Consider the following 26,562-nt stretch of genomic DNA (forward strand, 5'->3'; position numbering starts at 1 on the left):
TAGGGGTGTCCAACGGCAGCCGTTCGCCCGCACAATATGGAACCCGGTGGGGCTCACGTGTTGTTCCATGTCCCCTACCACTCTTCGCTGAATCACTTCACTTCACCCCATCGGGCCTATTTTAGTGTACACAAAACCATGATTAATAATTCTGAGAATTAAGGTTTCTGACTCAGCATTTGGCACCCTGACTCCTCAATTAGCTTGGTAGCCACCAAAAACATTGACAGTAAATGGACATTTCTATCGCCCGTCAGGATTGCCTCCCACAACCAATTAAGGTTTAACACAGTGACAGTAAATGTCATCCTCAAATCTGATCAGCCCAACATTCTGGATAGAGTTCATCGAGATTTTTCAAGTGCGCCCTGCCTCAACATTTGAGTTAGACTTCCAGAAAAAGGGGTAAAGTCGGAATACAATTCAAGTCTGAAGCGTACAAAATCAGGTCGTTGAAGGACATTTCAAGGTCCGATCCACTTTTTATTCGGTCGGTGTACATAGTGCAGAGAGTCGTCGCCCCCGTGACCAAACCCGGAGCCTCTCAGGTACACGACCGCCTCCTATGATGACTTGATGCCACACAATGTCACTCGGAGGGCCCCTGTCGCTACCACAAGTGATCAACTACCTCCAAGTAGGTACCACTGGAGGAGGGGCTTTCAAGTCAACATAACGCAAGGTTTAAAGTGACATCTCGGGAGCACCCGGTAAATCCCGGGTGGATGTCACTTTTGCTATTTTTGTGGGTTTCCAAGCAGCACGCTCTGATTTGAAGCCTGCAGTGATTACGGCTCTGCTGTGTCACCGGAACAGATGCGAGTGGCAATGTGTCAGAGTGACGGAAAGAGAAAACACACAAAAAAAATAAAAAGAGAAGAAGGAAGAGCAAGAGGGAGAAGTGAGAAGGGGGGATGATTCACTCTGTGCGTCAGACGAGTGACTGACTGGAAGTCTGGCGGCACAGAGGGAACGTCTTTCGACTCTGCACACACGCACATGCACACACACCACCTTGTTTATCGTTCGTGATCCGCCCTCCCTTCTCGAGCGCGACATCAATTCCTCCCCAGTCTGCAAACACTTTGAAGAAACTGCGAAAAAAAACAAAAAAAAACAATGTACAAGTCAGCATCTCTCATTTTCATCGCGTGACATTCCTCCCCGCTTTGTTTCGTCATCCCTCTCACCACCTCCTTCCTGCCCATCACTCCATCATCCTCCTTTTTTAAAATTTAGTCCTTCCGCCGCGCCGATACAAATGAGCCGTCCCTCCCCCTCCATGATACACTTCAGCGTCACCCCTATCGATTAGCTCGGCTCCTGCAGGATTCACATACCATGTGCCTGCAGTTGCTTGGAATGCGTTTGCGTGCGTCTGCGTGTGTGTGGAATGTTTTCAGGAGTCGGACGAATAATAAGTTCAACGACTTTGCATATTGATTGCCCCTTTTGTATTTGTTCCATTAGGATCCTGTCCACTGTGGGCTCAGATTTTGACCTGCGGACCCTCAGAGCTGTTCGAGTCTTGAGGCCTCTCAAACTGGTTTCTGGTATTCCCAGTAAGTGCGGCATTGCAAGGAAGTGTGTTGGATTTTTTTTGTTTGTTTTTCGGTTCTCGTATGGTTGACCGAAATTGGGCGACAAAGTCATAAAAAAAAAAAAAAAAAAAAAAAAAAAAAAGCTAGGAAATGAAAAGTTGTATAGGAGGTTTAGAAATAGCTCAGAGAAGTGAATTTTCAGTCGAAACACGGATTGAATGTTTAGCAGCCGTCAATTATATTAATTTCGCAATCCCCTTCCGCCCGCACATAGTGGGTGTCCGCCAGCAACATTAAAATTAACATTCTTATGGATGATATTTCTCTAACGTAAGATCCGGTTGTATCTTCAAAATGATTTTTAACGCGCGCGATAAACACTCAAATGGTGGGTGAAGACGATGTTTACTTTGTCAGCTGTCTTCAAATATTCCAAAATGCTCGACACAGCCTTGATGCGCCGCCGCTGGGTCCCGCCAAGCTGCAAAAGAAAATCCAAACCAAGATGAAATGAACAAATCCTCACACCAAACGAGATGATTTGCAGAAACAATTCAATTGCAGATTGTCTCTTTAATTAATCCGCTTATGTATGTCATCATTTTGGGAATTCAAATTATTTCGTCAAGAACTTTTTTTTTTTTCAAAATTCGGTGTTATTTTTAGTCGACGTCGCAGAAAGATGCGCTCACGGCGTCTGCGCTCCGCCTTCCAGGCTTACAGGTGGTGCTCAAGTCCATCATGAAGGCCATGATCCCTCTGCTCCAAATTGGCCTCCTGCTTTTCTTTGCCATCCTCATGTTCGCCATCATCGGCTTGGAGTTTTACATGGGCAAATTCCACAAAACCTGCTTTGACAATCACACAGGTACGGTGAATGGATATGGACCGCTCTTACGTAAGACCGCTCTTGATATTCAGTCCACTTATTTCATCAAAAGAAAGGGACGGTATTGACACGCCGTTCGCGAGAGACAAGACCGCTTTTAACTTCTGCCCAAATCCAGGGGAGATCCGAGAAGAGTTCCCGTGTGGGACGGAGCCTCCGTCGCGATTGTGTCCGGAGGGTACCACGTGTCGAAAGTACTGGCTCGGTCCAAACTACGGCATCACCCAGTTTGACAACATCCTTTTCGCCATCCTCACCGTCTTCCAGTGTATCACCATGGAGGGCTGGACCGAACTGTTGTACTATGTAAGTGCTTGGTGCATAACATAAAGAATGATATGCGGTACATATTTTTACAGCGTAATTGAAAATAGCTCGGATCTCACCAGCGTGTTCCTGCAGAGGCTCCACTTCAGCCTTACACGGTCGGCGGCGAGTTCTGGACGCATGGTTGGCTGGCCGCTTTTTTCTTCTAGCACAAGCAGAGCTTATCGTGTGGATTTCAAGCGAGTTCCGTTAGCTTGAAGACAATGAAAACATTCACTCTGCGTATGTGGCGCATACTGAACACAACACCAAACGCAAAAGCACATCTCGAGCTGGACTGACAGCTTGTCATCCAATCCTCTTCTCATTGTGCAATGACTTCCTGGTTTCTTGGTTGTTCTGGAGACCAGATGAAGGTCTTGAGACTGTTGCACCTCTCATGCCGACGCCATTTTCTCTTTTGTACTCGATCAAATTTCCAGCATGGTCATCATACGTTCGCTCTTAAAGCGCGCTGTCCCTTTCGCTTGATGTCTCTCCTTGTGTCCCGCCTTCCCGGTGCTGCTCTATTTTTTAAAAGGGCCTTTTCAGACGGAGTTATTCTTGTAGCTTCTGGAGAGAGAAGTGATAAAAGTTTAATGGTAGGGGAAAGAAAAAAAAAAACGGGTTTGCGGTGCATTAGGTACACGGCAGCCATGCCAGCTTCCGAGTAGACAGAGAGGAAAGGATCGGAGGAGGCAAGGCAAGGGGGGCTATTAGGGCAATACGACATTCTTGGTTAAGAAGGGAGCAGGACTCGAGGTAGACTTAGGGAGGGGATGTTGATTAGTGAGAGTGGCGGGAGCTTCAGAAGATCGCAAGAAAGGCAGGAAGTCACGAAGGAATTCAAGTAGAAAAGATTGACATAAGTAATGAATGACTAAACAGGACACAGGAGGACGGCAGGAGAAACAAAACGAGGAGAAAGAAACTCGCAACGGTGATGCATGAATGATAGGGATGATTAAAAAAAAATTTTTTTGGAGGGTGGCATCACAGGATTTGGAATGTCTCATTTAAGCGAAAATGGTGAGAGTTGAGCTGCATTATCAATGCATCCAAAAAAGCTAGAATAGCATGAAATGAAGTTAGATCCTCCAGCAAGGTACCAATATTTCCGATTTCTCTTTGATGAAGGGAGCGGTCACTGTCATTGAAGTGGCATTTGCACCTTCGCATCAATGCCGGTCGTGGAAGGTCAAAAACCTCTGACGAGTGGTTTGTGTGTGTGTGTGTGTGTGTGTGTGTGTGTGTGTGTGTGTGTGTGTGTGTGTGTGTGTGTGTGTGTGTGTGTGTGTGTGTGTGCGTTTCCAGAGCAACGATGCCTCAGGGAGCGCGTGGAACTGGATGTATTTCATCCCCCTTATTATCATCGGCTCCTTCTTCATGCTCAACCTGGTGCTGGGTGTGTTGTCAGGGTAAGGGTCTGCTCAGCGAGGCATGCAAAAAAAAAAAATGCACGGGAATATCAGTTTAAAACATATTTTTTGTGTGTGTGTATGTTCACAGGGAGTTTGCCAAAGAGAGAGAGCGAGTGGAAAACAGAAGTGAGTTCCTGAAGCTGAGAAGGCAGCAGCAGATTGAAAGGGAACTCAATGGTTACTTGGAGTGGATCTGCAAAGCCGGTAAATCGAAGCTCTTCCGATATCCGTCCGTCCATCCGACCGTTTTCGAATCGGCTTGTCCTCACAAAGGGTCACGCAGGCGTGCTGGAGCCTATCCCAGCTGTCATCGGGCAGTAGGCGGGGTACTGTCATAATATAGAACGCAGCAGCTTTTGGTGCTTCTAAAGTGAAATATCCACAAATGTGAAACATGCGGTTAAAGTCATCGATGCCGATCGTCGCCTGCAGTTAACTTGAACCCGTCGCCTTGTTAGTGTAAAGAATGCGGCGGGGGCCTGTAGGACAGACGCGGAGAGAAGATGAAGGAGGCGTCTGCAGTGCAAATTGAGGACAGGCCGTTTTTGATCTTCTTGAATAGACGAGCTACGTCAAAATAAGTCGAGTATGAAAAGAAAGGGAAGCGTTGAACACAAAGGTGCAGGCCCGCAGTGTGTTTTCATTTGCATTGGCGACGGAAAAGACTGGTTAAAATCATCGCGCTTCATCTTACAACTTTGTAACTACTAGTTTTTGTGATAATAAAATCATTTCACTTCTATGCATTGAATATAAAATGGATGAACAACAAGAATCTGTGGTGTTGTTGTTTTTTTTTTTTGCAGAAGAGGTTCTCTTGGCAGATGATGACAATGAAAATGATTATGATGGTAGGAATTCTTTCTACTGTTCTTGTGTGCGTGGTTGTCTATTGTTATATGAGTGACTGTTAAATGTTACTGGTAAATGGAACCAGCAGTGTGTGTCAATGGTGAGAAATGCCGCCACGTAGAAGGACTGCAACGGTGATTAAAAAAAAAAAACATCACAGCATATCATACCAATCCGTGTATCATGCAAATATGTCCCCTAGTGGTTGCGAGCAGTATAGCGATGTCATTGGCGTAATCTGATGAGATTTTTAGTCAACTTCCGGTAATGCTATGAAGTAGCGTCACCACAAAGTCACCATGAGATCAGTTGTGATTTGATCTGAATGCAGATCACCGAATTCAAGATGGGCTGCTGCGTTCTTTCTGTTCCAGGCTCCCGCAGGAGAGCCACCAAGAACCACAAGAGCAAAGCGGAGCTTCTAAACCCGGAGGAGGGCGAGGGAGACCTGGCAGTTGGTGAGACCGCGCACGCACACGCTCATGCTCACAAAGCGAAACCACTGGTACAGAACATACAGATGCTAGCTTGCGTGGATCAGCATCACCGGACCCGCCCGACCTTGTCTCTCCTTCATTCCTTCATACAACCAAACTTCAGCAGGGGTTTTTACTTTCTGGATCCGGATTTGTCACCTCTGACATACATTCATACAGGTGACGCTGAGTGGTGACCTGTGTCCCCCCCCTCCTCCCCACCCCTCCTTTCAGGTTCACCGTTTGCCCGTGCCAGCTTAAAAAGCTCCAAGCTTGAAGTATCGACTTTCAAGAGGCGAGAAAGGCGCTTGCGCTTCTTAATTCGACACATGGTGAAGTCCCAGGCCTTCTATTGGACTGTACTGTGTTTGGTGGGCCTCAACACGCTGTGTGTGGCTGTCGTGCACTACGACCAGCCGGAACCGCTCTCGGATTTTTTAAGTGAGTAGGGCAGATCAATGTGTGTGTGTGCGCGCGTGTGCGTGTGTGTTCTCGTTTTCATATGTTTGTGGGGACATAAAATTGTTAACACAGTCACGTCCTGGGGACCAGTTTTGCGGTATGGGGACAAAAAAGCAGTGTGTGTGTGTGTGTGTGTGTGTGTGTGTGTGTGTGTGTGTGTGCAAACTATGTCATCAAATGACTAAATAAGTTGTTCCATTAATACACAGACTCAAGCATGATTCTCATTGTAAAAGGGATACAAGTATATTGTTTTGGTGGAGGCTCTTACTTATGGTGGGCATACGGTGCACGGCATGCTAATCTGTCTTTGAGTTGGCCTGCGTAGATTCCCTCACTCAATTTGATGAAGTTTTGATACTAATTCATTTTAATGGTGACGGAATCGAGGAATATCCTGCAGATAACAGAATGGATGGTGTCCTCTCTCCCTCTCTCTCTCTGGTGTCCATCACTTATTTTTTTTTTGTCTGCTCCCCTCCTGATAGATTATGCTGAATTTATCTTCCTGGGAATATTCCTGACAGAGATGTTTGTCAAGATGTATGGTCTGGGAAGACAGGCATACCTCAACTCCTCTTTCAACTGCTTTGACTGCATCGTGAGTACCACTCGCGACTCGGGGCGAACCGCAAACACCACCAAAAAAAGACTCCTCTATTTCTATATTATAACGATGAGTCGCATACGTCTGCGTTGAAATAGGTGATCTGCGGCAGCATATTTGAAGTGCTGTGGTCTGTTATCCAGCCGGGCACGTCGTTCGGCATCAGTGTTTTACGAGCTCTCAGGTTATTGAGGATCTTCAAGGTCACCAAGTGAGTGTCTTCAATTCCAATACTCGCATTAGGATTTATTGTATGCAGAGGGAATCTGTTTTTTTAAAAAAAATGTATTGTCTGTTTTTGTTTTTTTTTCTTCCAGGTACTGGGCATCTTTACGAAACCTTGTGGTGTCTTTGCTCAACTCCATGAAGTCCATCATCAGCTTGCTCTTCCTCCTCTTCCTCTTCATAGTTGTTTTCGCCCTGCTGGGAATGCAGCTCTTCGGAGGACAGTCAGTGCCGTTTCATTTAGCCTTCCTTATTTCGCACATTTGAAGTGTACGTTTATGATGCTGTAATGCTACTGTTTACCCTTTCTCTCAAAAATTGATCTCAAATCAACCCCCCCCCCCCAACCCCTCCCCGCCCATTTGCCTTTTCCCCTGTCAGGTTTAATTTTGAAAATGGCACTCCTTCAACAAACTTTGATACCTTCCCGGCAGCAATAATGACAGTGTTTCAGGTAAGCGATCGTTGCGATCATTTTTTTTTCTTCCAGCCGTCACACAATGGTGTCAAGATTGAAATGGTGACGTGTGAGAGTAAGTCATTTGATTGACAGTGCACTCTCATGTTTCACATTTTCACTAATTCAGTGACTTTCCCGGGGCTTTTGATTAGCTAATTACAGATAATGGAGGATTTTACTCTTGATATGTCCAGAATATAATGTGATAAAATCCTCGAGACAATGGCCTTTTTTTTTTGGTGCATGCTGGTGTCCAGATCCTGACAGGAGAAGACTGGAACATGGTGATGTACGCCGGCATCAAGTCTCAGGGCGGAGTCAACAAGGGCATGGCCTTCTCCGTCTTCTTCATTGTGCTCACACTTTTTGGCAACTGTATCCTTTGCTTGCGACGATGCATTTGCAAAAAAAAAAAAAAAAAAGTGGCAAACACTGTAAAAGGAAGTCAAATACTACTGTTGCCTTTTTTATTCTCATGAGTCTGTGCCTTGGTGTGGAAATGCGTAAGCCAAACACCCACACGCCGTTTTTCTTATAACTCTTCACTCAGATACTCTGCTGAATGTCTTCTTGGCTATCGCTGTGGACAATTTGGCCAACGCGCAGGAGCTAACCAAGGTGCCACCCAGCTCGACGTTACCTCATCGTGCCTAAACTTTCTTTTTTTTTTAGTTGGTTTGTTGTCTCTTCGCTCACCTTCCTCCATTGACATCCTTGTCTCCTTTCTTTTTCTCTTTCCCGGCAGGATGAGCAAGAGGAGGAGGAGGCTGCCAGTCAGAAGATCGCGTTGCAAAAAGCCAAGGAGGTGGCGGAAGTCAGCCCCCTCTCAGCTGCCAACCTCTCCATAGCAGCGTGAGTGTCTTTCTCTCTATCTATCTATCTATCTATCTATCTATCTATCTATCTATCTATCTATCTATCTATCTATCTATCTATCTATCTATCTATCTATCTATCTATCTATCTATCTATCTATCTATCTATCTATCTATCTATCTATCTATCTATCTATCTATCTATCTATCTATCTATCTATCTATCAGATGATACACAAGACTAAACAATAATGTTAACACCTATTCTAGCACTAATACAACAGATAAGGTGTCTTCAATGCGAACCTATACAGCACTAAAGATGAGATCTGATGTTAGCGGCCATGGAACAGACTTCTCCCTCCTTTTTAAAAATCTATCCATCTATCTATCTATCAGATAATACACAAGACTAAACAATAATGTTAGCACCTATGCTAGCACTAATACAACAGATAAGGTGTCTTCAATGCGAACGTATACAGCACTAAAGATGAGATCTGATGATCTGATGTTTGCGGCCATGGAACAGACTTCTCCCTCCTTTTTAAAACACGGTGTACAATCCCACATAAACGTACACTCATAAAGGTTTTAACAACAGCGGGGGAACGCTGCGTGAACACACACAATTCACAGTGACCTTTACTGCTTTGACACAACAGCCTCTGCTTTCTTTATGTCACACACGGTTCCTATGAATTCGGGTTATGAGCGCGCACAAAACACGCTTACACGGGTTGCGTGGCCTCATGTGACATCACAGAGTATGCTGTCTTTGTGCGTGTTGCGTTTGGAAAATGCCTGGTCATAAACAACAGACTCCAATATGGTTTTTGTTTCGATCGCAAAACTGACTGAGGCGGTGGTTTTGCACTTGCTTTGTGAAAGGAATCATCCTCAATTAATTTCAGCGCAGTCTTCTGAATGCGTTGACGAATTGATTCACATTGTTTTTGAGAAACGTTACAAATGTGAATGATGATCCACTAATGAGATAATAACTGAGACTTTCAGGCATGGGTGAGTGAATGTATGTTTGGGATTGTGTCCGTGTACACAGAGGGTTGCATTCCAAAATGTGGCGTGTCAAAAATATATACAATAATAAAAATCCTAATTACATGAGGTAGATCCGTTTTTTTGACATCTCACTCACCAACTGTTTCCTTTCAGGCATGGGTGAGTGAATGTATGTTTGCGATTGCGTCCGTGTACATGGAGGTGTGTCAAAAATATATACAATAATAAAAATCCTAATTACATGAGGTAGATCCGTTTTTTTGACATCTCACTCACCAACTGTTTCCCTCCTCAGCAACAAAGTACACAGTGATTGTCACCACGCTACTGACCCCTTTCTGGACTGGTATTATTATTATTTTTTTAATTCGTTTATTTATATCTGAATCTCTTCTGTTAAGTGCCCTGACAACTCTTCCTTTGCCTCCTCCCCATCTTTCTTTGTCTCGAACCTTTTATGAACCTCAATAAACTGTCGCCAATCGCTACTTTTGCCACTTTTCCAAGAGGTGTACTCTTGCTGCACCTCACAGTTGTGACTCAAATCAGAATCTTTTTAAGACTAAAATAGGTGGTCACCGGTAATTTTCGTAGTCAAAGTTGGTTGGTTACTATAACTAATAAGCTGTTGTCTTCAGAATTCCGACAATAAATTTGTTTGTTGTTTATTGAGCTGTGTGTGCGTTGAATCATTGCTAACTAAAACAAATTCTTACCTTATCTTCGTTTTGCCCCCGTCTTGTCGTCCCCGACATGCTTTCCAAAATCCCATGCACGTTGCTTTGTGTGTACTTGCTCAGCTTTCTTGACGCAAATCCTTCCACTCGCCTCCACTCATTCTTCTCCACCGGGCTTGGTTTTTCACAGTAAGGAGCAGCAGAAGAACCACAACAAGGGTCTCAACAAGTCTGTGTGGGAGCAGCGCACCAAGGAGCTGAGGAAGCAAACGCTGGCATCCAGCCGAGAAGCCCTTTACAACGAGCTGGACCCTGAAGATCGCTGGAAGGCAAGAACAGGGCGGGAAGAACACAACAATGTAAAGGACAAGGCAAAAAAAAAAAAAAAAAGCCTTTAGACTTGTGTTATCAGTGTACACAAGAGATGGCTATGTAAATGTTATGTTTCCGATCTCGACATACTTTACGGTGGAACCGCTCAAGTCAAACCAGGACACTCATTGAGTGTTTACATTTGCCATAGGAAATCTTGAAAATATCAAGAATCTAATCCAGGTCAAATCAAGTCATCTCGTATGGCGTCATGCGGATTTTGCAATGAGGCGTAGCTTCCCAAATGTTTCAATTGAATGACAATTTTTTTTTTAACAACCTCTGAGAGATTCAAACTTTAGAGGTTCCGCTGTATGTCGACCAAAAATGTTCACTTATTACAGTTTTTAAGCAAGACGGGTGTAAAAATTGTGACCCTTCATGCTCAGGTCAACTACTCACGCCACGTTCGACCAGATATGAAAACTCACCTGGATCGACCTTTGGTGATTGATCCCCTTGAGAACCGCAACAACAACACCAACAAGAACACTGACAACAATCCGGACCTCTGCTTCACCCCGCGGCATTCCGCCGATGACCTCCACAGGGAAACGCACCACCACCAACACGCGGGTCAAGGACGCCCCGCTAAAGCTCCTCTCGAGCGAGGCGAGTCCACTGAGAGCAGGCGAAGCCGGAAAGGTACGCACCATCATCGTAGCTCCCACGTACGATTGGATACAACGGTCATTCCCGGGCCGGGCTCGGAGGAGAGGCCGACGAGGCGCCATCATCATAATCGCAGCGGAAGTCGAGGGACGGGCCAGTCCGAACACAAGAAACCTCGTTTGCATCGCAAGAATGATGAAGGCGAGGACGGTCGAGAAGGAACTGGAAAAGCAGGAAGAGACAAGAGCAAAGGGGTCGATGAAGGTGGCGAGGGAGGAGAGAAGGAAGCGGCTGGTGATGGAAGTGAGAGGAGGCCGAGAAGGAATCGCCATGGCAACCAGACGGAAGGAGACGGGAAGAAGATGTGCCAGCATCGACGCAAGTAAGTCTAGAATTTTATTATATATGTACACACTATATAAATAGAATTATTGTGTGGCCTGGTCATGATATCACAATAACTCCAGCGGTATAAGAAAATATTGTTGGGATACTTGATAGCTTTTATCGTTTCGACAAGGCTATGGAGTGTATCGATAGGAAATTGTGCCTGACTCGCAATCCTCCATTGTGGTGTTGAACAAACTCAGCCGAGCATTCTCATATGAGCTTTACTTGGGTCATGCTGGAATTCCTCCAATCGTTCCCACATAGAAACATCTTAATAACATAAATCAAAAATGGAATGGATACGAGGTGTATCCCGAACACTGACATTAGGTTGGGCCTTAATTAGTCCATATTGCTGATGATATTTTCATTTCCGACACTGACAACAGACATCCAATATTCTCTTCTCATCTCTCCAGGTCCGGGAGTGTTCTGAACCTCTCCACGACGAGGCCCATCCAAAAGAGGTTGTCCAGGCAGGACAGGCAAGACAGTGAAGACATGGACAACCTCATGAATAGCAAACTGGTTTCTGGCTCCACCCCTTCCGACGAGCAGCACCCAAATCCACCCGCCAGCCGCAATGCGGCCCCGGGCTTTGAATCGGCCCTCCAGCTCGTCAACAGCGGTACCCGGGGGAGTTTAGTCAGATTAGACAGCTTCGGGAACGTCGGGCATCGGCGTGCCAGCAGCATCATCAGACAACCCCACCTGGACCACACAGTCGTGGACATGCCAATTTTTCCATCCACCAATGCCATCCTGCAGGGTAAAAAAAAAAAAAAAACGGCACCGTGTACGTAACTTGATCCGTCTTGTTCAACATTCCTCCTCCATGTCTTTCTTTTGAACACAGTCAATAAAAATGCAAACACGGAGCCTTTACCAGCGAAGGAGGACAAAGACGACGATGATGACGCAAAGGGCGGTGACGGGGGACCCAGGCCCATGCCTCCCTTCACCTCAATGTTTATACTGACCACCACTAACCCGTGAGTAGGACACGTGAGCCATCCGCCCGATGTAAGGTCATGTCCACCGAGCTGTACATTTCAGTTCTGTTGTTCTTTGCGTCGCGTATTCTCGCCTCTCGTGAAGTCATCAGCGAGTGACGGAGTCACGCCGCTGCCACGTCTCACGAATTTATCAGCGGCCTTTACACGCCGTGCGGTGGAAAGATGAAGGTTTCCAGTCCGTACGACCTGGAGTGTGCAGTGTAGTGGAAGGAAAAAAAAATGGCTTTCGAGAAGCAAGCCTACTTGGCCTTGTTTGATCATCGGATTTAGATTGAAATCTCAAAAGTAAAGCGGATCTTCTCTAATGCCACAGCCAATGCGATTATATATTCTTCCGACACAGACGGGATGGTAGGCAGTACAATGACTCCAACTTTGTCTCCACCACAGGTTTCGCCGGGCCTGTCACTACATCTGCACCCTGCGCTACTTTGAGATGTGTATTCTGCTCGTCATTGCCATGAGTAGTATCGCCCTTGCTGCCGAAGACCCCGTCTGGCCCGATTCTACTCGCAACAATGTAAGACTATCGTTTAATCCTGCCTGGAAAAAAAAAAATGGACCTTCCCATGTCACCCTTGGTGCTAACCCTCAGTAAAATGTCGAATGAAGCAGCACGTCTTCATTCGTCAGAAAAGTATGTCGGCATACACTCAGCCGCAGTATCTCGAGTCTCTTTTCAGTTTCAGTTTGTCTGCCAAAAGAGTGTTCGGCATGTGATTCATCTCATTCCGATGTCGTGTGTGTAGGTCCTGCGCTATTTCGACTACGTCTTCACAGGAGTTTTCACATTTGAGATGCTAATTAAGGTAAAGTGGGGGATGGGGGGCGTCTTTAGGCTTGTAGAAAGCATCGCCAGGTGAATTGGTTTTCTCATCGTGTTCGGTCTTTCTCCTCCAGATGGTGGACCTGGGCTTGGTCTTGCACCAAGGCTCGTATTTCCGTGACTTGTGGAACATCCTTGACTTTATTGTGGTTAGTGGTGCGCTGGTGGCCTTCGCCTTCACGTAAGTGTCCCTCTTGCTTATTTCTCTTTTCCTGTATAATCATCCATAGTCACTACCCCGGAAGAGTCTATGTTTTTCCTCTCGGTGGATTTCCTTCTCTCACATACCGTTTTCCGTCCCTCTCCATTAAGCTTAATATCCTCTCCAGTTGACCTTTTCCTCTCCTCCCCGCTCCCCATCCTTTCATTTGTAAACACATACGAACAGTTTCTCCTGCCTGTCTATTCTGCACGAGGCAATGACCACTCCACCTACCAGTAACCCTTCAGTGCCAGGAGATTCTGGAGTTAAAAGTCGATGAGTCAGTGAAGGTTATGCTAAATTTACTTTCGGTATGATACGAAGCAATGATATCATCTAATGAGCACTTTTTTTAAATTTTGTTTTGTTTTGGGGTTTTTTTCTGCTGAAATTCTTGCTATTGTGGCTGCCAGCACGCATTAGCAATGACTTCATTTGCACTTGAGCACGTTAACAGAAAGTGCATCGCATAGGAAGCAAATTTAGGTGTGACACTTGACATTTTTAATTTCATTTCATGATATGAATTGAGTAGTTATCAAGATGACACACGGTGTTCCGGAATACAAATTAATTATCAATCGTTTTCCACGGTAAATCTACTTTGGGCCATGCCCCCTTTATTACATTTACTTCACACCCTTCGATAGATAAAGTGGCATATATCTGATGAGATTCTCCCCTCAATCAATTTGTGCGATTGAATGTGAAAAACTATTGGGCAAAACAAATAAGCAAACAAATTGCTTTCTCTAATAAACATCAATATGAGCTTGAACTAGAAATGGGATGGGGGGGGGGGGCGTTTATCTCAGCGGAGCAGCGAAACACCTGCTTCTCCTTTTGTTCTTCAATATCATCATAGATTCGAGGACGCCACAAAGATGAAAAATGGCTCGTCCCATATAGAAAACATAAATGTAGCATGAAGTTCCCCTGGGTGCTTGTTGTGCCGTCTCAGTTGGTAATTTTCTACTGGTTCGTTTCATCACTCAGACTATTCCTGGAGGCTATATGTCCCTTTGAATCTCTTCGAAGCAAACTTGTGACCGCTTGCCACATTCGCAATGTTTGACATATTTGATGTGATGAGAATGCGGAAGTTCCCGCTTCCCCCCCCCCCATCCCCAGGTCTGGATCCTTATAGGATTTGAATGTTGAACGGACATTTTGCTTAAAAATGCTTCCCTAACTGTTCGCAACAGACTGTTTAATGAATAAGGGATTTCCCAGGAATGCCAAGAATACATTAACATGCGTTTACAGTTTCTGCATAGCTAGGCAAGTCGACATCGGCAAACGCGGTCCATGCTGCATGGGAAGGCTAAAAGTCGGTTTCACCGTGGCAGCCGTTGCAGTGTCATGCACAACCTGACAGTGTCTTAACTCAATTGACTGAAATCAAACAGCACTCCAGAAAGGCTCCGCAACCTCATTGGAGATGTTTATCACTCCTTTCAATCCAATTAGCCTGTCTGATTCGTCTGAAGGCGTTGGACTTGGATTTGAACTGTTAAGGGTCAGGCGAGACCAATGAGAAGAAATAATAATAATAAACGATCTCACAGTATGCTCAGTGCCACAAAAATACATTGGCGGTGGTGGTAATAATTCTGACACTGAGGCGGGCGCATTTGTGACATGCGTCAATGACGTGACGTCACCTTTAGCAGACGTCTCCACCAACATCGAGGAGTCTTATTTGCCCAAAACATTTCTACCTCTTCCCACCTCGCTCCTTTGTCACTCTCCTCTCTCCTTGATGGAATTTCTGGTCGGAGTTGAATGCAAATAATCGGCAATAAATAACAACAGTCATTTTTTTTCCTCTTCTTTAGATGACAAAGTAATATCGGTATAGTTGCATGTGCCCGTAAGATATTGCCCCTGACCAGCAGAGTCATCGCTAAAGAAACAGGGATGAAGATATTTGATGCTGTTTGAGTGTTCCGGGCCTCTCTTCTTTGCTCTCACTCTTTCTCATCCGGGTTCTCATTTTGAATCCCATTCTGGCTCTTCCTCCCACCCTTGTCTTTCTGTCTCTCTCTCTTCCGTCCTGTCACTATCTCACTCCTTTCTCATCTCTTCGTTTGGACCACCACCAACAGCGGCGGAGGGTAAAGTTGTCTTTTTTTTCTCTCTCTCTCTCTCTCTCTGTCTCTCTCCACCTCTAGATGCCCTCTTCCTCCTTTCTCCATGTTTGTCCAATGGACGCACATGACACTCGTCACCTCTCCATCCATCCTTCATAGCAGAGATAATAATTTGTCTGTCCTTCTGTTTCATTGTTCACCATGGAAGAGCTCTGACTCAGACACGACAAAACCAGTAGTTAACCTGTTCACAACTGAAAAACTGTCCAACGAATGGGTGACTGCGGATAAATGACAGAAGTTGACACACAATAGTGTATATGCAGTGGACCTCTGCTATTAGGCACGGGCCAGTCCACGAATAGCGAAACATCCGCATGGAATTGACGACCAATATCAATGCGTTGAATAAATAAATTCTTGAAAAACTGCCAATGAGGCATAGAGGTTGTTTCACCCCCGAAAAAAAAAAAAAATTAAATGTATTGAGAAAATGAAGAGCTGAATCCACAGGTGCCAAACCGCGAGTATGCGGGGGTCCACTGTACAGCATGTGCACCATCTGGCCTCACATCTGTAAGACACGCAGCCGCTGACACACACGTGCTGCCATCTCTCAGGCACTCCCCTCAATGCCCTTTTGACCCTGTTGAGCTTTACACAGGCATTTGGAGAACATACAGTAGGTTGACTTCATGCCAAAGAAATCGTTCACACCACTTCAGCGTCCCTTTGTGAATTGGCAAAGGAAAGCAACTGTGGGCTCAGTTGTTGGATTCAGTTGTTTTTTTTTTTTTTCGTTTACTATCCTCATGTGTATTCCAAGAAAGCCCGTGTCAATTTTTGGCTGAGCATTTCATGCGGAGATGCTCGCTAAAATAACTTTGTCGATGCCGAGGAGACCACAAGATTCCATGCAGACTGAACAATGCGCTGAAAACAACCGTTCTAGCGGTTGTTTGGTGTTTGTCGACGATTGTAGATTTCAGAATGAAAGGAGAGAGTTTGTCTTTTTTTTGTTTTGTTTTGTTTCTTTGTGCGTTTCCGCCGAACAGATCCGCCTCCACTTGATTTGGACTTCTTTGTATTTTCATTTTTTAATGACACGACGTAGGACTAAACTCTCTCTGCAAACTGCATTTGTGTAGAAAATAGAGTCCGGCATCACTTATACTTTGTAGCGTGACTCGGTATAAGTCGTGATGTATTGCATCATGGGAAAAAAAAGCAAGGTTTCAATGCAGCATGAGTATACCGTATTCACCGTTACTGTGCCGAAATGACTTCTTGAGTCATCCTTATACAGCATTGAAATACATTGCAGACTTTTTTTTTTGTAGAGGTTAAGCTCTAGCATGTACTGTCGTTGTACAATAGCCACTGAAGTGGGAGCATGTCGATAACCCCAACACTTCGGAATAGACTTCGGCGTCAACGAATAGCACGGATGCATGTCGCGCTACGTATTTAACACGGCACAGTTACTCATTTGGAGCTAACTAGGACACAAATAACCACAAATTGTGTCTGCCTGCTGCTATTTGAGGATGTGAGAGAGCTCCGTCGAAATGCACCTGCTGACTCTCCGAATGCTTTGTGCGTATGATTGTGTGGGCACATGCAGGGGGAGCAGCAAAGGGAAAGACATCAGCACCATCAAGTCTCTGAGGGTGCTCAGAGTGCTGCGGCCACTTAAGACCATAAAGCGTCTTCCCAAACTCAAGGTGCGGTTTTAGTTTTGAAAACCTTCCGTCAGGCCTTGCTTTCCGCTTCGTATTCCGTCACATTAGAGTGAGATCAATGTCTTTCTCGCAACGCTTCAAACAGGCCGTTTTTGACTGCGTGGTGAACTCTCTGAAGAACGTCCTCAACATTCTGATCGTCTACCTGCTCTTCATGTTCATCTTTGCCGTGGTAGCCGTGCAGCTCTTCAAGGGACGCTTCTTTCACTGCAGTGACGAATCCAAAGAGTTTGAGCGTGACTGCAGGTAAGAAGATGCTTGTTGCGGTCCATGCAGCTTTTCTGGCCGGTAGGGCCCCGCAGAGTCATTTGGCGACATGGTCATCTGAACAACAAAGATGTCAATTAAACGTGATGAGGGTCATCCACAATCAGCAAATATGAATGTATTCTAGACATTACATTCTAATTTAGTTTTTTTTACTTACTTTAATTGCACAAATCCAATCCAATGACAACAAAGAGAAACTTCCGATTGACGATGTGCATTTGAAAGACGAGTGGAGCGCTTTGGTGTTAGCTGCATCTTATTTCCTCAGTTTCAAAACAAGTGAGCTAACATATCGTATTATTGGCCTGTAATATTTCTTCTTCCGATATCGGTATGCTTTTTTCCCAATCGCCATTTCAGAATCCTCATCCCGAGTGGAAACGGACGTGAAATGAACACGAGCGCTAATGCTGTCGTTTGTACTTGTAGAGGCGAGTTTTTGGTGTACGGGCGCGATAATGAAGTGAAGGCACAGAAGCGGGAGTGGAAGAAGTACGATTTCCACTATGACAACGTGGCTTGGGCCCTGCTCACGCTCTTCACCGTCTCGACTGGGGAGGGTTGGCCGGAGTGAGTACACACACCTGCCCGCTCGATCCCAAACGGCGACATCTAATCCCCGCCCCCTCGTCTTGTCTTCGTAAGGGTGCTGAAACATTCCGTGGACGCCACTTACGAGAATCAAGGCCCCAGCCCGGGGTACCGGATGGAGATGTCCATCTTTTATGTGGTGTATTTTGTCGTCTTCCCCTTTTTCTTTGTCAATATCTTCGTGGCTCTCATCATCATCACCTTCCAGGAGCAAGGAGACAAAATGATGGAGGATTATAGTTTAGAAAAGAATGAGGTGAGGAGCCGCGCGGGATGGCGGAAAAGGTTGCGGTCGCCGTCACGCCCCAAAAACGTCATCTTTCTCTTTTATATGTGTGCAGAGAGCTTGTATCGATTTTGCCATCAACGCCAAGCCTTTGACTCGCCACATGCCCAAGAACAAGCTCAGCTTTCAGTACCGCATGTGGGAGTTTGTGGTGTCGCCACCGTTCGAGTACACGATCATGGCGATGATTGCGCTCAACACGATTGTCCTGATGATGAAGGTAAACGATGACGCGATGATGCGTTATGGCGGCATTCACTTCCTGTCCCTGTTGTCCCATGTACTGTCTTTCTACGTCTGCGACTCCTGAATTAGATTCTCTGCTTTCGCAGCTGCCGTCTGAATGTTTGTGTTTCTTTTAGTACGATGGAGCATCAGACACCTACGAAGCCGTGTTAGCCAACCTCAACATCGTGTTTACCTCGCTGTTCTCCATGGAGTGTGTGCTCAAGATTATTGCCTTTGGAGCACTGGTGAGCGAGTGTGTGTCTTTCTCGGTGTGTCTGGTTGATACCTTGGCAAAAAAATTGGACAGCGCGTGACAATTTTATCCGAGATGAATATTTCCAATTGATGGCTTTTAATTTTATAGAACATGACAAAAAAAAGACTAGAAACTATGCTTGCAAAATTGGTTTCTTCATTTTGTTACATCATTGCAATACGGAAATACTTTTTCCGGGTCTGAGAAAGCCCTCCCCAATTGTGAAGCTCAGTGTGACCAACGTATGTCGTAAAACATGTTCAACAGACCGATCTCAGCCTTTACTGGCTGGTGTTGAATCCATTTCAGTTTCCTCAAGTTCCATATCCCTTGGGTGAGTTGGTGAAGTCATGCACACACATTGTGTGCATCACCCCTGCAGTTCATCGATCTGTAGGCTCCAGCTCACCCGCTACCCTAACGAGGGTAAGAGGTACAGAAAATGGCTGAACGGATGATCCGCAGAGTAGCTATCAGACTTATTATTACAACTTCCATCGCAGAGAGAACCAATGAAACCGTGGAAGGAAAACAATTTTATGGCACATTGAAAATGGGCCTCGTACTGCTCTATTGTACTTTCAAGGTACTCAGAGCGCTTTTGCGCCGGAAACCTCATTCGACCCGTCACATAATGACGAATGGAATACACTTTGGAGTCAGGGAACAGCTCATAAGCCTCGGGAGGGGGGTTCACTATCTTGCGCAACGATACCCGGACAGGAGCCGAACTCACAATTTTACCTTTCGTCCGTCCTTTTCTGTTCCTCGCATGCAAAGTGTTTACGGGAAATGGCGAGCCAAGGGAGATGCTTTTAAAAAATAATGCCTGCGACCAGCTGCAAAAGACGATAGGAAGGCGGAGCGGTGGGGGCAGACTAATAGTTGAAAGGTATAAATATTGAGGTGACATAGTGGTGATAATTAGAGGCATTAGGGTGAATGACAGATACTGTATGTGGTATAAAGAGGAGCGCGGATTATGAGAGCGGGCGGAGATTAAGCCAGAGAGGATTTAAATCTCCGAGAATGGAGTCCAAAACAGGCAGACACTTTACGCAGCCCTCCAGACAAATAATATCCAGGGTGAGTGTGTCTCAAGGTGCTTTATTTTGATAGCCGCCTCCCTGCTTATGCGGCCCTTCGCCGGTCTAATGCACAGTTTGGCTGCAGGCAGCAAGGCAGGAAGGCGAGGGAAGTCGACGCCACTCAGCTCGGTCTCTCTTTCCCCGAAAGAAATCCGTAATTGTGCGCATGTGTGGGACTTCAGCGTTTTAAGAAGGATTAATGCCCGCAATGACGTGTGGATGGGGTTTCATTAATTAGAGGCTGTCAAGCAGGAAACTTTTTCAAAAGTTTTCCGATGTCTCATCCTTCTTAATTTGGTGTGTACTGTACGTGTGCTTAATGATTAGAGTGTGTGGTAATTTGATGGAGAACAATTTCCTGCATTTTATCTGCTGGAGTAGATCCAATGTGTCCTGACTGATGGCCCATTTGTCTCATCGCTTTTCTAACTCTCTCTCTCTCTCTCTCTCTCTCTCTCTCTCTCTCTCTCTCTCTCTCTCTCTCTTTCTTGCTCTCTCTCACTGGATTATTTTGAATTATATGTTCCTCCTCTTTCTTGGTGACACTTTTGCATGACTTCAACCTGCTAATTTAATTATATTGAACTGTTACTCTCCAACCTCCCTTTTTTTCCCTCTCTCTCTCTCTCTCTCTCTCTCTCTCTCTCTCTCTCTCTCTGCTGTTCATCCCGCTCACAGAATTATTTTAAAGATGCCTGGAACATTTTTGACTGCGTGACCGTTCTAGGAAGCATCACTGACATTCTGGTCACTGAACTTGGGGTAAGTAGTCAATTCTGACGCATTGCAAGAACAGCTATTAATATCAGCTGAGTTTCCGCGTACGTCTGTGGATTTGCACATCTGTCATATTGACAGAAAACAAGGACTGGGGCGAGTGCGTTTGGGTTGGGGGGGTTGGGGGGCAGTTGGGCCCTGTATTGTTCAGCCATGCACGAATATGTCTTGAAAGTCTTATATAATAGTCCCACTTGGTGGGACCTGGGGAGACCGCACTCCTAGAAGTGTGGCACTGACAGCAAAGCCAGAAGAATGCTGATGCCGCCGGGTGCTACCAGCATCTTCGGGCAACCTCATAGCCAATCAAATAATGCAGTGAAAGCCCTGAAGCCTCACAGTGTTTGTATCTGTTAATGACTACGTTCGAACTCTATCGACATACAAGTGCTTGAAGTAAAAATTGAACCAATCTGCCTAAAAGTAGTAATTTGTTTAGTTATGGGGAGTCGTCTAAAATGACAACATCAGATTGTGCTCCCGGTGTAAATGTACAACATAGCCTCGGTGCAGTCAGCCATGACCTTATTCTCTATTATGTTGTTGGTGTACTGACTATTGATTTATTTCTTGTTTTTATCTTTTTTTTTTTTTTTACATGCTTTCATTAACTCTTCCACAAACTTAATGGCCATCTGCTGTAATCTACTTGGTCCCGCCCCCGTTCGGCCCCTGACCCTCAACCCGCCATCCGAATATCGACTTCCTGTGATCCCACCCAATCAAAATGCACTATGAATCATCTGTGTCCACCCATGATAACTGGCTCTGGTTGTGTCTTTGAAACAACCCCAAATCCCCCTCCCAATGCGCTGCTATAAACCATGTGTCTGCAACATCTACATGTAGATGGTTTGTAAAATTTTTGGTTGAACTTTTTGTCTGCATCTGCTTCGATGGCATGTCAGCTGCGCATGTTTTTTTTTCCTCCAATCCTGAGCTCAAACCTTGAATTGAATGATGCTAATTCCTCTGCCACTCACTGTCCGACTTTAATTTCTTGACGATCCCATTCGTACTAAATATCCTTTATGAAGATGGGCGTGGTAAAGGATTTGAATTGTATCAACGCAAAATAGATTGTCACATCTATGCAGATGGGATGATTATTTGTGGAATGTATATTCTGGCTGGATACACACAGACAGTCCAAAAATTCGACTGTGGCAGAGAGAAGCAATAGTGCACGCGACCCCTTTGCATGTCTCCCGCATGTGTTTTCGCAAGACTATCCACATTCAGCGTGTGGATAGAAACTGCACGCACGTGTCCATCGCTAGGAATTGAGAAGCCAATTGCTGAGCTTCCGTTCTTCGCCTTTTGAAATGTTGCAAAAACATTGTCTAATTGTTGTTGAATTGTGTCTTAAAACCTCAAAAGCAGGTGTTCTTTAAAATGCGCTTCAACCATCCTTTCTCATTTTGGAGTCAATCCGAATGATGCCCCGAGCTTTGATGCCTTGCGCTCGTCACATCCGCATGCGATCGACGTGCCCCATGAAAAAAAAGCCTGCTGCCTCGCGAGAATTAGTGCATTTGGTTGTCTATCCGAGCAAACGTTCTTTGCGTCCCTGCACTTTGAACTATCTGTACTCACCAGTCCGACCCACATTGACGATGAAACCCAATTTGGATGGAACGACGTAAATTTGCCACTCCTCTTTTTGTCTTGTACTGTTTGGTTGATGAAACGCTTGTTGGAGCCTTGCTGCATTTGGTTTGCGTTGCTTTTGGACTTGAGTTTGAAATCCCCCCCCCCCTTTTACTTTGAGCTTGTTGGAGCCTTGCTGCATTTGGTTTGCGTTGCTTTTGGACTTGAGTTTGAAACCCCCCCCCCCTTTTACTTTGATCTTGTTTTACTCCTTTTACCTTCTTCTACGCCTCCCCAACTTCTCACCCGTCTCAACAGTCTTTTCTCCCCTTCTATGTCAATGGACCACCGCTAATTGAATTGTATACCTTCTCTCCCTGACGATGGCGCGGCTCCGCTGCAGAATAACTTCATCAACTTGAGTTTCCTGAGGCTGTTCAGGGCAGCTCGGCTCATCAAGCTGCTGAGGCAAGGAGAAACCATTCGCATCTTGCTCTGGACCTTCGTTCAGTCCTTCAAGGTCTGTCCTCAATCGTCCTGCGTATCGTCCAAGCTCTGATGGATATTTGCATTTACCTGTGCGGACTTGAAAAACAATATTCATTATTCCACAGATAATGACCGAGTGCGTTTGCAAAGTACATTCCGATGCTTCAGTCTTTTTTTTTGTTTGTTTTTTTGTCTGTCCTCAGGCTCTGCCTTATGTTTGCCTCCTCATTGCCATGCTCTTCTTCATCTATGCCATCATTGGGATGCAGGTATGTGGAGGCCGAACCTAAAACATAACGGGGATACATTAGGCATAGAAAGACCGGTTGGAAACGAATGATTGTTGATTTTAAAAAATGGTGGGTCTTACTCTTGGGGCAAGCAGAAATTGAAAAAGCTGTTTTGGGCAATTTATGCTCAGTAATTTGAAAACAAGTGACATTTTTGGAAAAGTTCACTGGTTTCATATTTCATGTTCTTGGAAAAAATGCATCGTCAATTTCGGTGTTTCTCGTCAGATTTCTGTGTTAACAGGGATCATTTGTCCAAAAGCACCAAAACCCCAAAAGAAAAGCGGCCCCATGATTGCCGATACTCTGTATTGGATGTGTGCACATACCGGTCATGTTCTCAGTGTCATCTCCTTTGCAGCTTTTCGGGAATATTGCGATTGAAGAAGACGGGGAGGGCGCCATCGACCAACACAACAACTTCAGGACCTTCGTTCAGGCTCTCATGCTGCTCTTCAGGTGCCATTCACGAGATGAGCTTCACGCCGTTTCGTTCTGAACGTGTTTGAATTTGTTATTGTGTACATTTCAAGGAGCGCCACTGGGGAGGCGTGGCATGAGATCATGCTGGCGTGCCTGGGGGGTAAAGAATGCGACGAGCTGTCGGGGAATACAGAGCCAGAGTGCGGCAGCCAAGTGGCTTACCTTTACTTTGTCTCGTTCATCTTCTTCTGTTCATTTTTGGTGAGTTCACATCATCTCGCAAGTTACGCTGGCTGTTGGACCTTCCCGAGCATGGGTGTATTCGTGTGTTCGTGTGCAGATGCTGAATCTGTTTGTGGCCGTCATCATGGACAACTTTGAGTACTTGACCAGAGATTCTTCCATACTTGGACCTCACCACTTGGATGAGTATGTCAGGATCTGGGCCGAGTATGATCCTGCCGCCTGGTAAGTGGGAGCCCGAATGCACCACCGTGCACGCACATCAAGACTGCACATTTGCAAAGCATCATGCAGCTACCTTGGGTTGTATCCGTAAAGTCTCACAGATATTTTGCTTCTGTAAAAATGTTTAGCGCTTACTCGTAGATAGGAAAGGTCTGGTTTTTCATGTTTCTTCTGCTTATTGTAACGGGATTGCTCACACAGGGGGAAGCAACGACAGCCCTGCTAATCTCAAGAATCCACTGCGTTTTTTTTTTTACGAGTAACAAATGTAAGAAAGTGTACAGCTGTGAGTGCTATCCACAAGTTATCGCGGTCTCCCACACTTACTGGGATTTTTTTTTTCTGTCACAGCAATTCTATTTATTTGAAACTTATGTGCAGTCCAGTTGATTTGGAATCCGGTGTCAATAGTCATGATGAGATAAACTTGCTCGACTTTGAACGTCTGTTGAAATACACATACCTGTTTTGTTGCCAACTGTCTAACCGTTGTTCAGTGCAAGTAAGCTGCACATACTGAAGGGTCGTGTGAAATACTTGAGGTAGCTGCACCCAAAGGTCAACTGCCAAGTGACTGTGTTTAATCAGCAATCGCTATTCGAGGCCTGCCACTGTTTTGGAGTTTTCTGCCAAAGGGGTTGTGAGAACAACCATAATCTGGTTATCTCACTCTGGCAACCATTCCCCTTCTACTCGTGCTCCTCCTCTCCTTATATGCAAGTTGTCCTTAAAAAGCCCTCAAATCCAATCCCAAATCCTCCCCCGTGGTATCTGAATACAGCCAAAAACTTACCGCGGCAAAGTCCACATTTGTTTCCAAGGACTGCTTTGTCTTTGTCTACAGTATGAGCATCGACTGTAGACATGCTAAGTTTCATGGCATCTGTATTCCAATATGTGTGTGCTTGTTACTCATGTTGTCCGATTGTAGACCGCACATACAAAAAAAATACAAAGTGGATGTTAAACTGTCAGTATAGCTGGGAAATGACCAGTTGTACTCCATTGTGGAGCTATAGCGCGAAACAGTTTTTCACCATTTCAGTTTTTCAGATTTTTGGGGGGCACAGCTAAAATGGTGTCATGTGACACGCTTTGGAGAAAAGTATAACTCGCCCCTTTCCTACTATATAAGACTGCTATATACACTATATACTTGAGCAACTTCGTTCACATCAGCAGTTACCTGGCTAATTGTACAGCTAGCTCGCGAACTAGCTAGCGAGCTAGTATGCCTAGACCCATGTAAAGTTCCTTCAGAATAGTCAGCTGGCGTGGCTGCGAGTGTGTATTTAAGACTTTAAGAGCAGCTTGCCTTTATAAAACATCAATACAACGAACCAACGTTTTTAAGTCCAGTATGGAGCAGAAACAAACAGACAGAAACTCTGCTATACCTGATGTAGCACTTCCTAGCCTGCCCGTAATGCCACCAGTGCACACAAGTAACAGATGCTATCAAATCTGGGTTCCCAACGTAAATCTATGTTCTAATCACGAACAAATAGTTGATGGTTGAACCTATGTTTAAGAGGGAGCCGTTATTACACACGGGCAGCTATTAAGTGGTTTGCTGTTTGCCACATGTGCGGTTGTCGTCGTTTAGCAACAGCTTAATCAAAGCGTCTGCACATCCAGTGTGTGAAAACAGTAGTTTAAAATAAAAATGGTATTTTGCCAGTGCTTGGGATCACATTTAACAGTGTGTAGCATGCAGTACTTTGTGTTGTTTATATATTTTTTGTGTCAAAGTACTAAATGCATTCCTGCGATGGTGATCTCAATTTAGCACAGTATTTTTTATTTTTACAGTAAACATATTGCAAAGTATGTTCAAATACTGTGTGAAACTTGTGCTCTTCCTCCCAATGTTTTTCTCTTCTTTATAAGTGTTTGTTTGTGTGTTCTCCTGTGCGTGAGCGTCTCCTAACTCCCCTGTATTCTTCTTGCAGCGGGCGCATTCATTATAAGGACATGTACAGTTTATTGCGAGTTATCGACCCGCCTCTCGGCTTAGGCAAGAAATGCCCCCATAGGGTGGCCTGCAAGGTTTGACTCCCATTCAAACAAAATCTCTCAAGCACACTTGCTAGCCACAGCATCCAGGAATGGAATGAATGCTGCTTTATTGTTTTTTTTTTTTTTAATTTTCAAGGTGGTTTCCTTTTCATTTCAGTTTATATACCTACTTTTCCACCATTATAAACTTTGCATTCTGAAATGCCGAGAGAATGTGCGGGACAATGCAGATACCCAAAGATGCATGTGAAATGCTCAAAGTGTCACATCATACAAAAAAAAGGCGGATGCTATAGATCGTAAAATGGCTCATTCTTTATTCCTATGTTTCATTTTGTTGTTTTTCGGCTAGAATATGGCAAACTACGGTGGCCCACTGTAGTGTTGCATTGTTCTTAGTTTTGGGGGGGTTTGGGGAAAGACAGAAACTGCATTGACACCCCTCCTCCTCCCCTTCCTCTCCGTGTGAGCAGGAGTGGCTTGGTGCCTGCTGTCAAGCTCTGTCCTGCTCCTCTGTGCAAACACACACACATACACGTACAACACAGACATGCTCACCAAAGTGCTCTCAGAAGAACCGAATTGGAAATGGTTCCAAAAGTTACATAGTGTGATGACAACATTTCAACGACTAGCTCTGTCGCAGAGCCACAGCAGAGATTGCTGACACCCAACACTCACTTCTCCTGCCACGTTGTGTTGAAAGCAAACGTCACAGGCACACCATCTCTTTCATTTTACAATAGTCTCACATAAACGGACCGTATATATATATATATA

The 26,562-nt window shown here is 45.1% G+C and overlaps 2 protein-coding genes and 1 long non-coding RNA gene across 26 annotated transcripts in view; 1 reads left to right on the forward strand and 2 right to left on the reverse strand.

The window, feature by feature from the left end:
- The window catches only part of cacna1aa (calcium channel, voltage-dependent, P/Q type, alpha 1A subunit, a), a 54,913-nt gene that overhangs the window by 14,125 nt on the left and 14,226 nt on the right, over positions 1 to 26,562 (forward strand). For 6 of the 24 annotated variants that reach the window (XM_019888603.1, XM_019888583.1, XM_019888602.1 and 3 more), the window contains exons 4-41: positions 1,471 to 1,562; positions 2,257 to 2,409; positions 2,549 to 2,736; positions 4,051 to 4,154; positions 4,246 to 4,361; positions 4,964 to 5,008; positions 5,384 to 5,467; positions 5,720 to 5,926; positions 6,436 to 6,548; positions 6,653 to 6,765; positions 6,872 to 7,003; positions 7,161 to 7,233; positions 7,497 to 7,614; positions 7,790 to 7,857; positions 7,985 to 8,091; positions 9,373 to 9,423; positions 9,945 to 10,113; positions 10,516 to 11,120; positions 11,548 to 11,897; positions 11,985 to 12,120; positions 12,535 to 12,664; positions 12,894 to 12,953; positions 13,045 to 13,151; positions 15,281 to 15,289; positions 16,890 to 16,989; positions 17,093 to 17,253; positions 17,707 to 17,847; positions 17,923 to 18,124; positions 18,210 to 18,374; positions 18,517 to 18,627; positions 20,405 to 20,488; positions 21,353 to 21,355; positions 22,497 to 22,613; positions 22,786 to 22,851; positions 23,234 to 23,331; positions 23,406 to 23,556; positions 23,636 to 23,763; positions 25,716 to 25,812. In XM_019888603.1, coding sequence (XP_019744162.1) covers positions 1,471 to 1,562; positions 2,257 to 2,409; positions 2,549 to 2,736; positions 4,051 to 4,154; positions 4,246 to 4,361; positions 4,964 to 5,008; positions 5,384 to 5,467; positions 5,720 to 5,926; positions 6,436 to 6,548; positions 6,653 to 6,765; positions 6,872 to 7,003; positions 7,161 to 7,233; positions 7,497 to 7,614; positions 7,790 to 7,857; positions 7,985 to 8,091; positions 9,373 to 9,423; positions 9,945 to 10,113; positions 10,516 to 11,120; positions 11,548 to 11,897; positions 11,985 to 12,120; positions 12,535 to 12,664; positions 12,894 to 12,953; positions 13,045 to 13,151; positions 15,281 to 15,289; positions 16,890 to 16,989; positions 17,093 to 17,253; positions 17,707 to 17,847; positions 17,923 to 18,124; positions 18,210 to 18,374; positions 18,517 to 18,627; positions 20,405 to 20,488; positions 21,353 to 21,355; positions 22,497 to 22,613; positions 22,786 to 22,851; positions 23,234 to 23,331; positions 23,406 to 23,556; positions 23,636 to 23,763; positions 25,716 to 25,812 — 4,954 coding nt within the window. The remainder of the gene's footprint in view (positions 1 to 1,470; positions 1,563 to 2,256; positions 2,410 to 2,548; positions 2,737 to 4,050; positions 4,155 to 4,245; positions 4,362 to 4,963; positions 5,009 to 5,383; positions 5,468 to 5,719; positions 5,927 to 6,435; positions 6,549 to 6,652; positions 6,766 to 6,871; positions 7,004 to 7,160; positions 7,234 to 7,496; positions 7,615 to 7,789; positions 7,858 to 7,984; positions 8,092 to 9,372; positions 9,424 to 9,944; positions 10,114 to 10,515; positions 11,121 to 11,547; positions 11,898 to 11,984; positions 12,121 to 12,534; positions 12,665 to 12,893; positions 12,954 to 13,044; positions 13,152 to 15,280; positions 15,290 to 16,889; positions 16,990 to 17,092; positions 17,254 to 17,706; positions 17,848 to 17,922; positions 18,125 to 18,209; positions 18,375 to 18,516; positions 18,628 to 20,404; positions 20,489 to 21,352; positions 21,356 to 22,496; positions 22,614 to 22,785; positions 22,852 to 23,233; positions 23,332 to 23,405; positions 23,557 to 23,635; positions 23,764 to 25,715; positions 25,813 to 26,562) is intronic. The other 18 variants (XM_019888584.1, XM_019888587.1, XM_019888586.1 and 15 more) reach the window with 13 other exon arrangements.
- Positions 17,264 to 22,537, reverse strand: LOC109526993 (uncharacterized). The gene is made up of 3 exons (XR_002170441.1): positions 22,462 to 22,537; positions 17,954 to 18,069; positions 17,264 to 17,331 (listed from the first exon to the last, which is right to left on the reverse strand). It is a non-coding gene; the product is annotated as an uncharacterized LOC109526993 (long non-coding RNA).
- Positions 25,928 to 26,562, reverse strand: part of nacc1a (nucleus accumbens associated 1, BEN and BTB (POZ) domain containing a) — a 31,108-nt gene continuing 30,473 nt past the window's right edge. Inside the window, exon 10 of the mRNA XM_019888640.1 lies at positions 25,928 to 26,295. Within this exon, the coding sequence (XP_019744199.1) occupies positions 26,146 to 26,295 (150 nt within the window). The 3' untranslated portion in view covers positions 25,928 to 26,145. The remainder of the gene's footprint in view (positions 26,296 to 26,562) is intronic.

Source organism: Hippocampus comes, unplaced genomic scaffold (assembly GCF_001891065.2).
Source record: "Hippocampus comes isolate QL1 unplaced genomic scaffold, H_comes_QL1_v1.1 scaffold427, whole genome shotgun sequence".
Taxonomy (NCBI): Eukaryota; Metazoa; Chordata; class Actinopteri; order Syngnathiformes; family Syngnathidae; genus Hippocampus; species Hippocampus comes.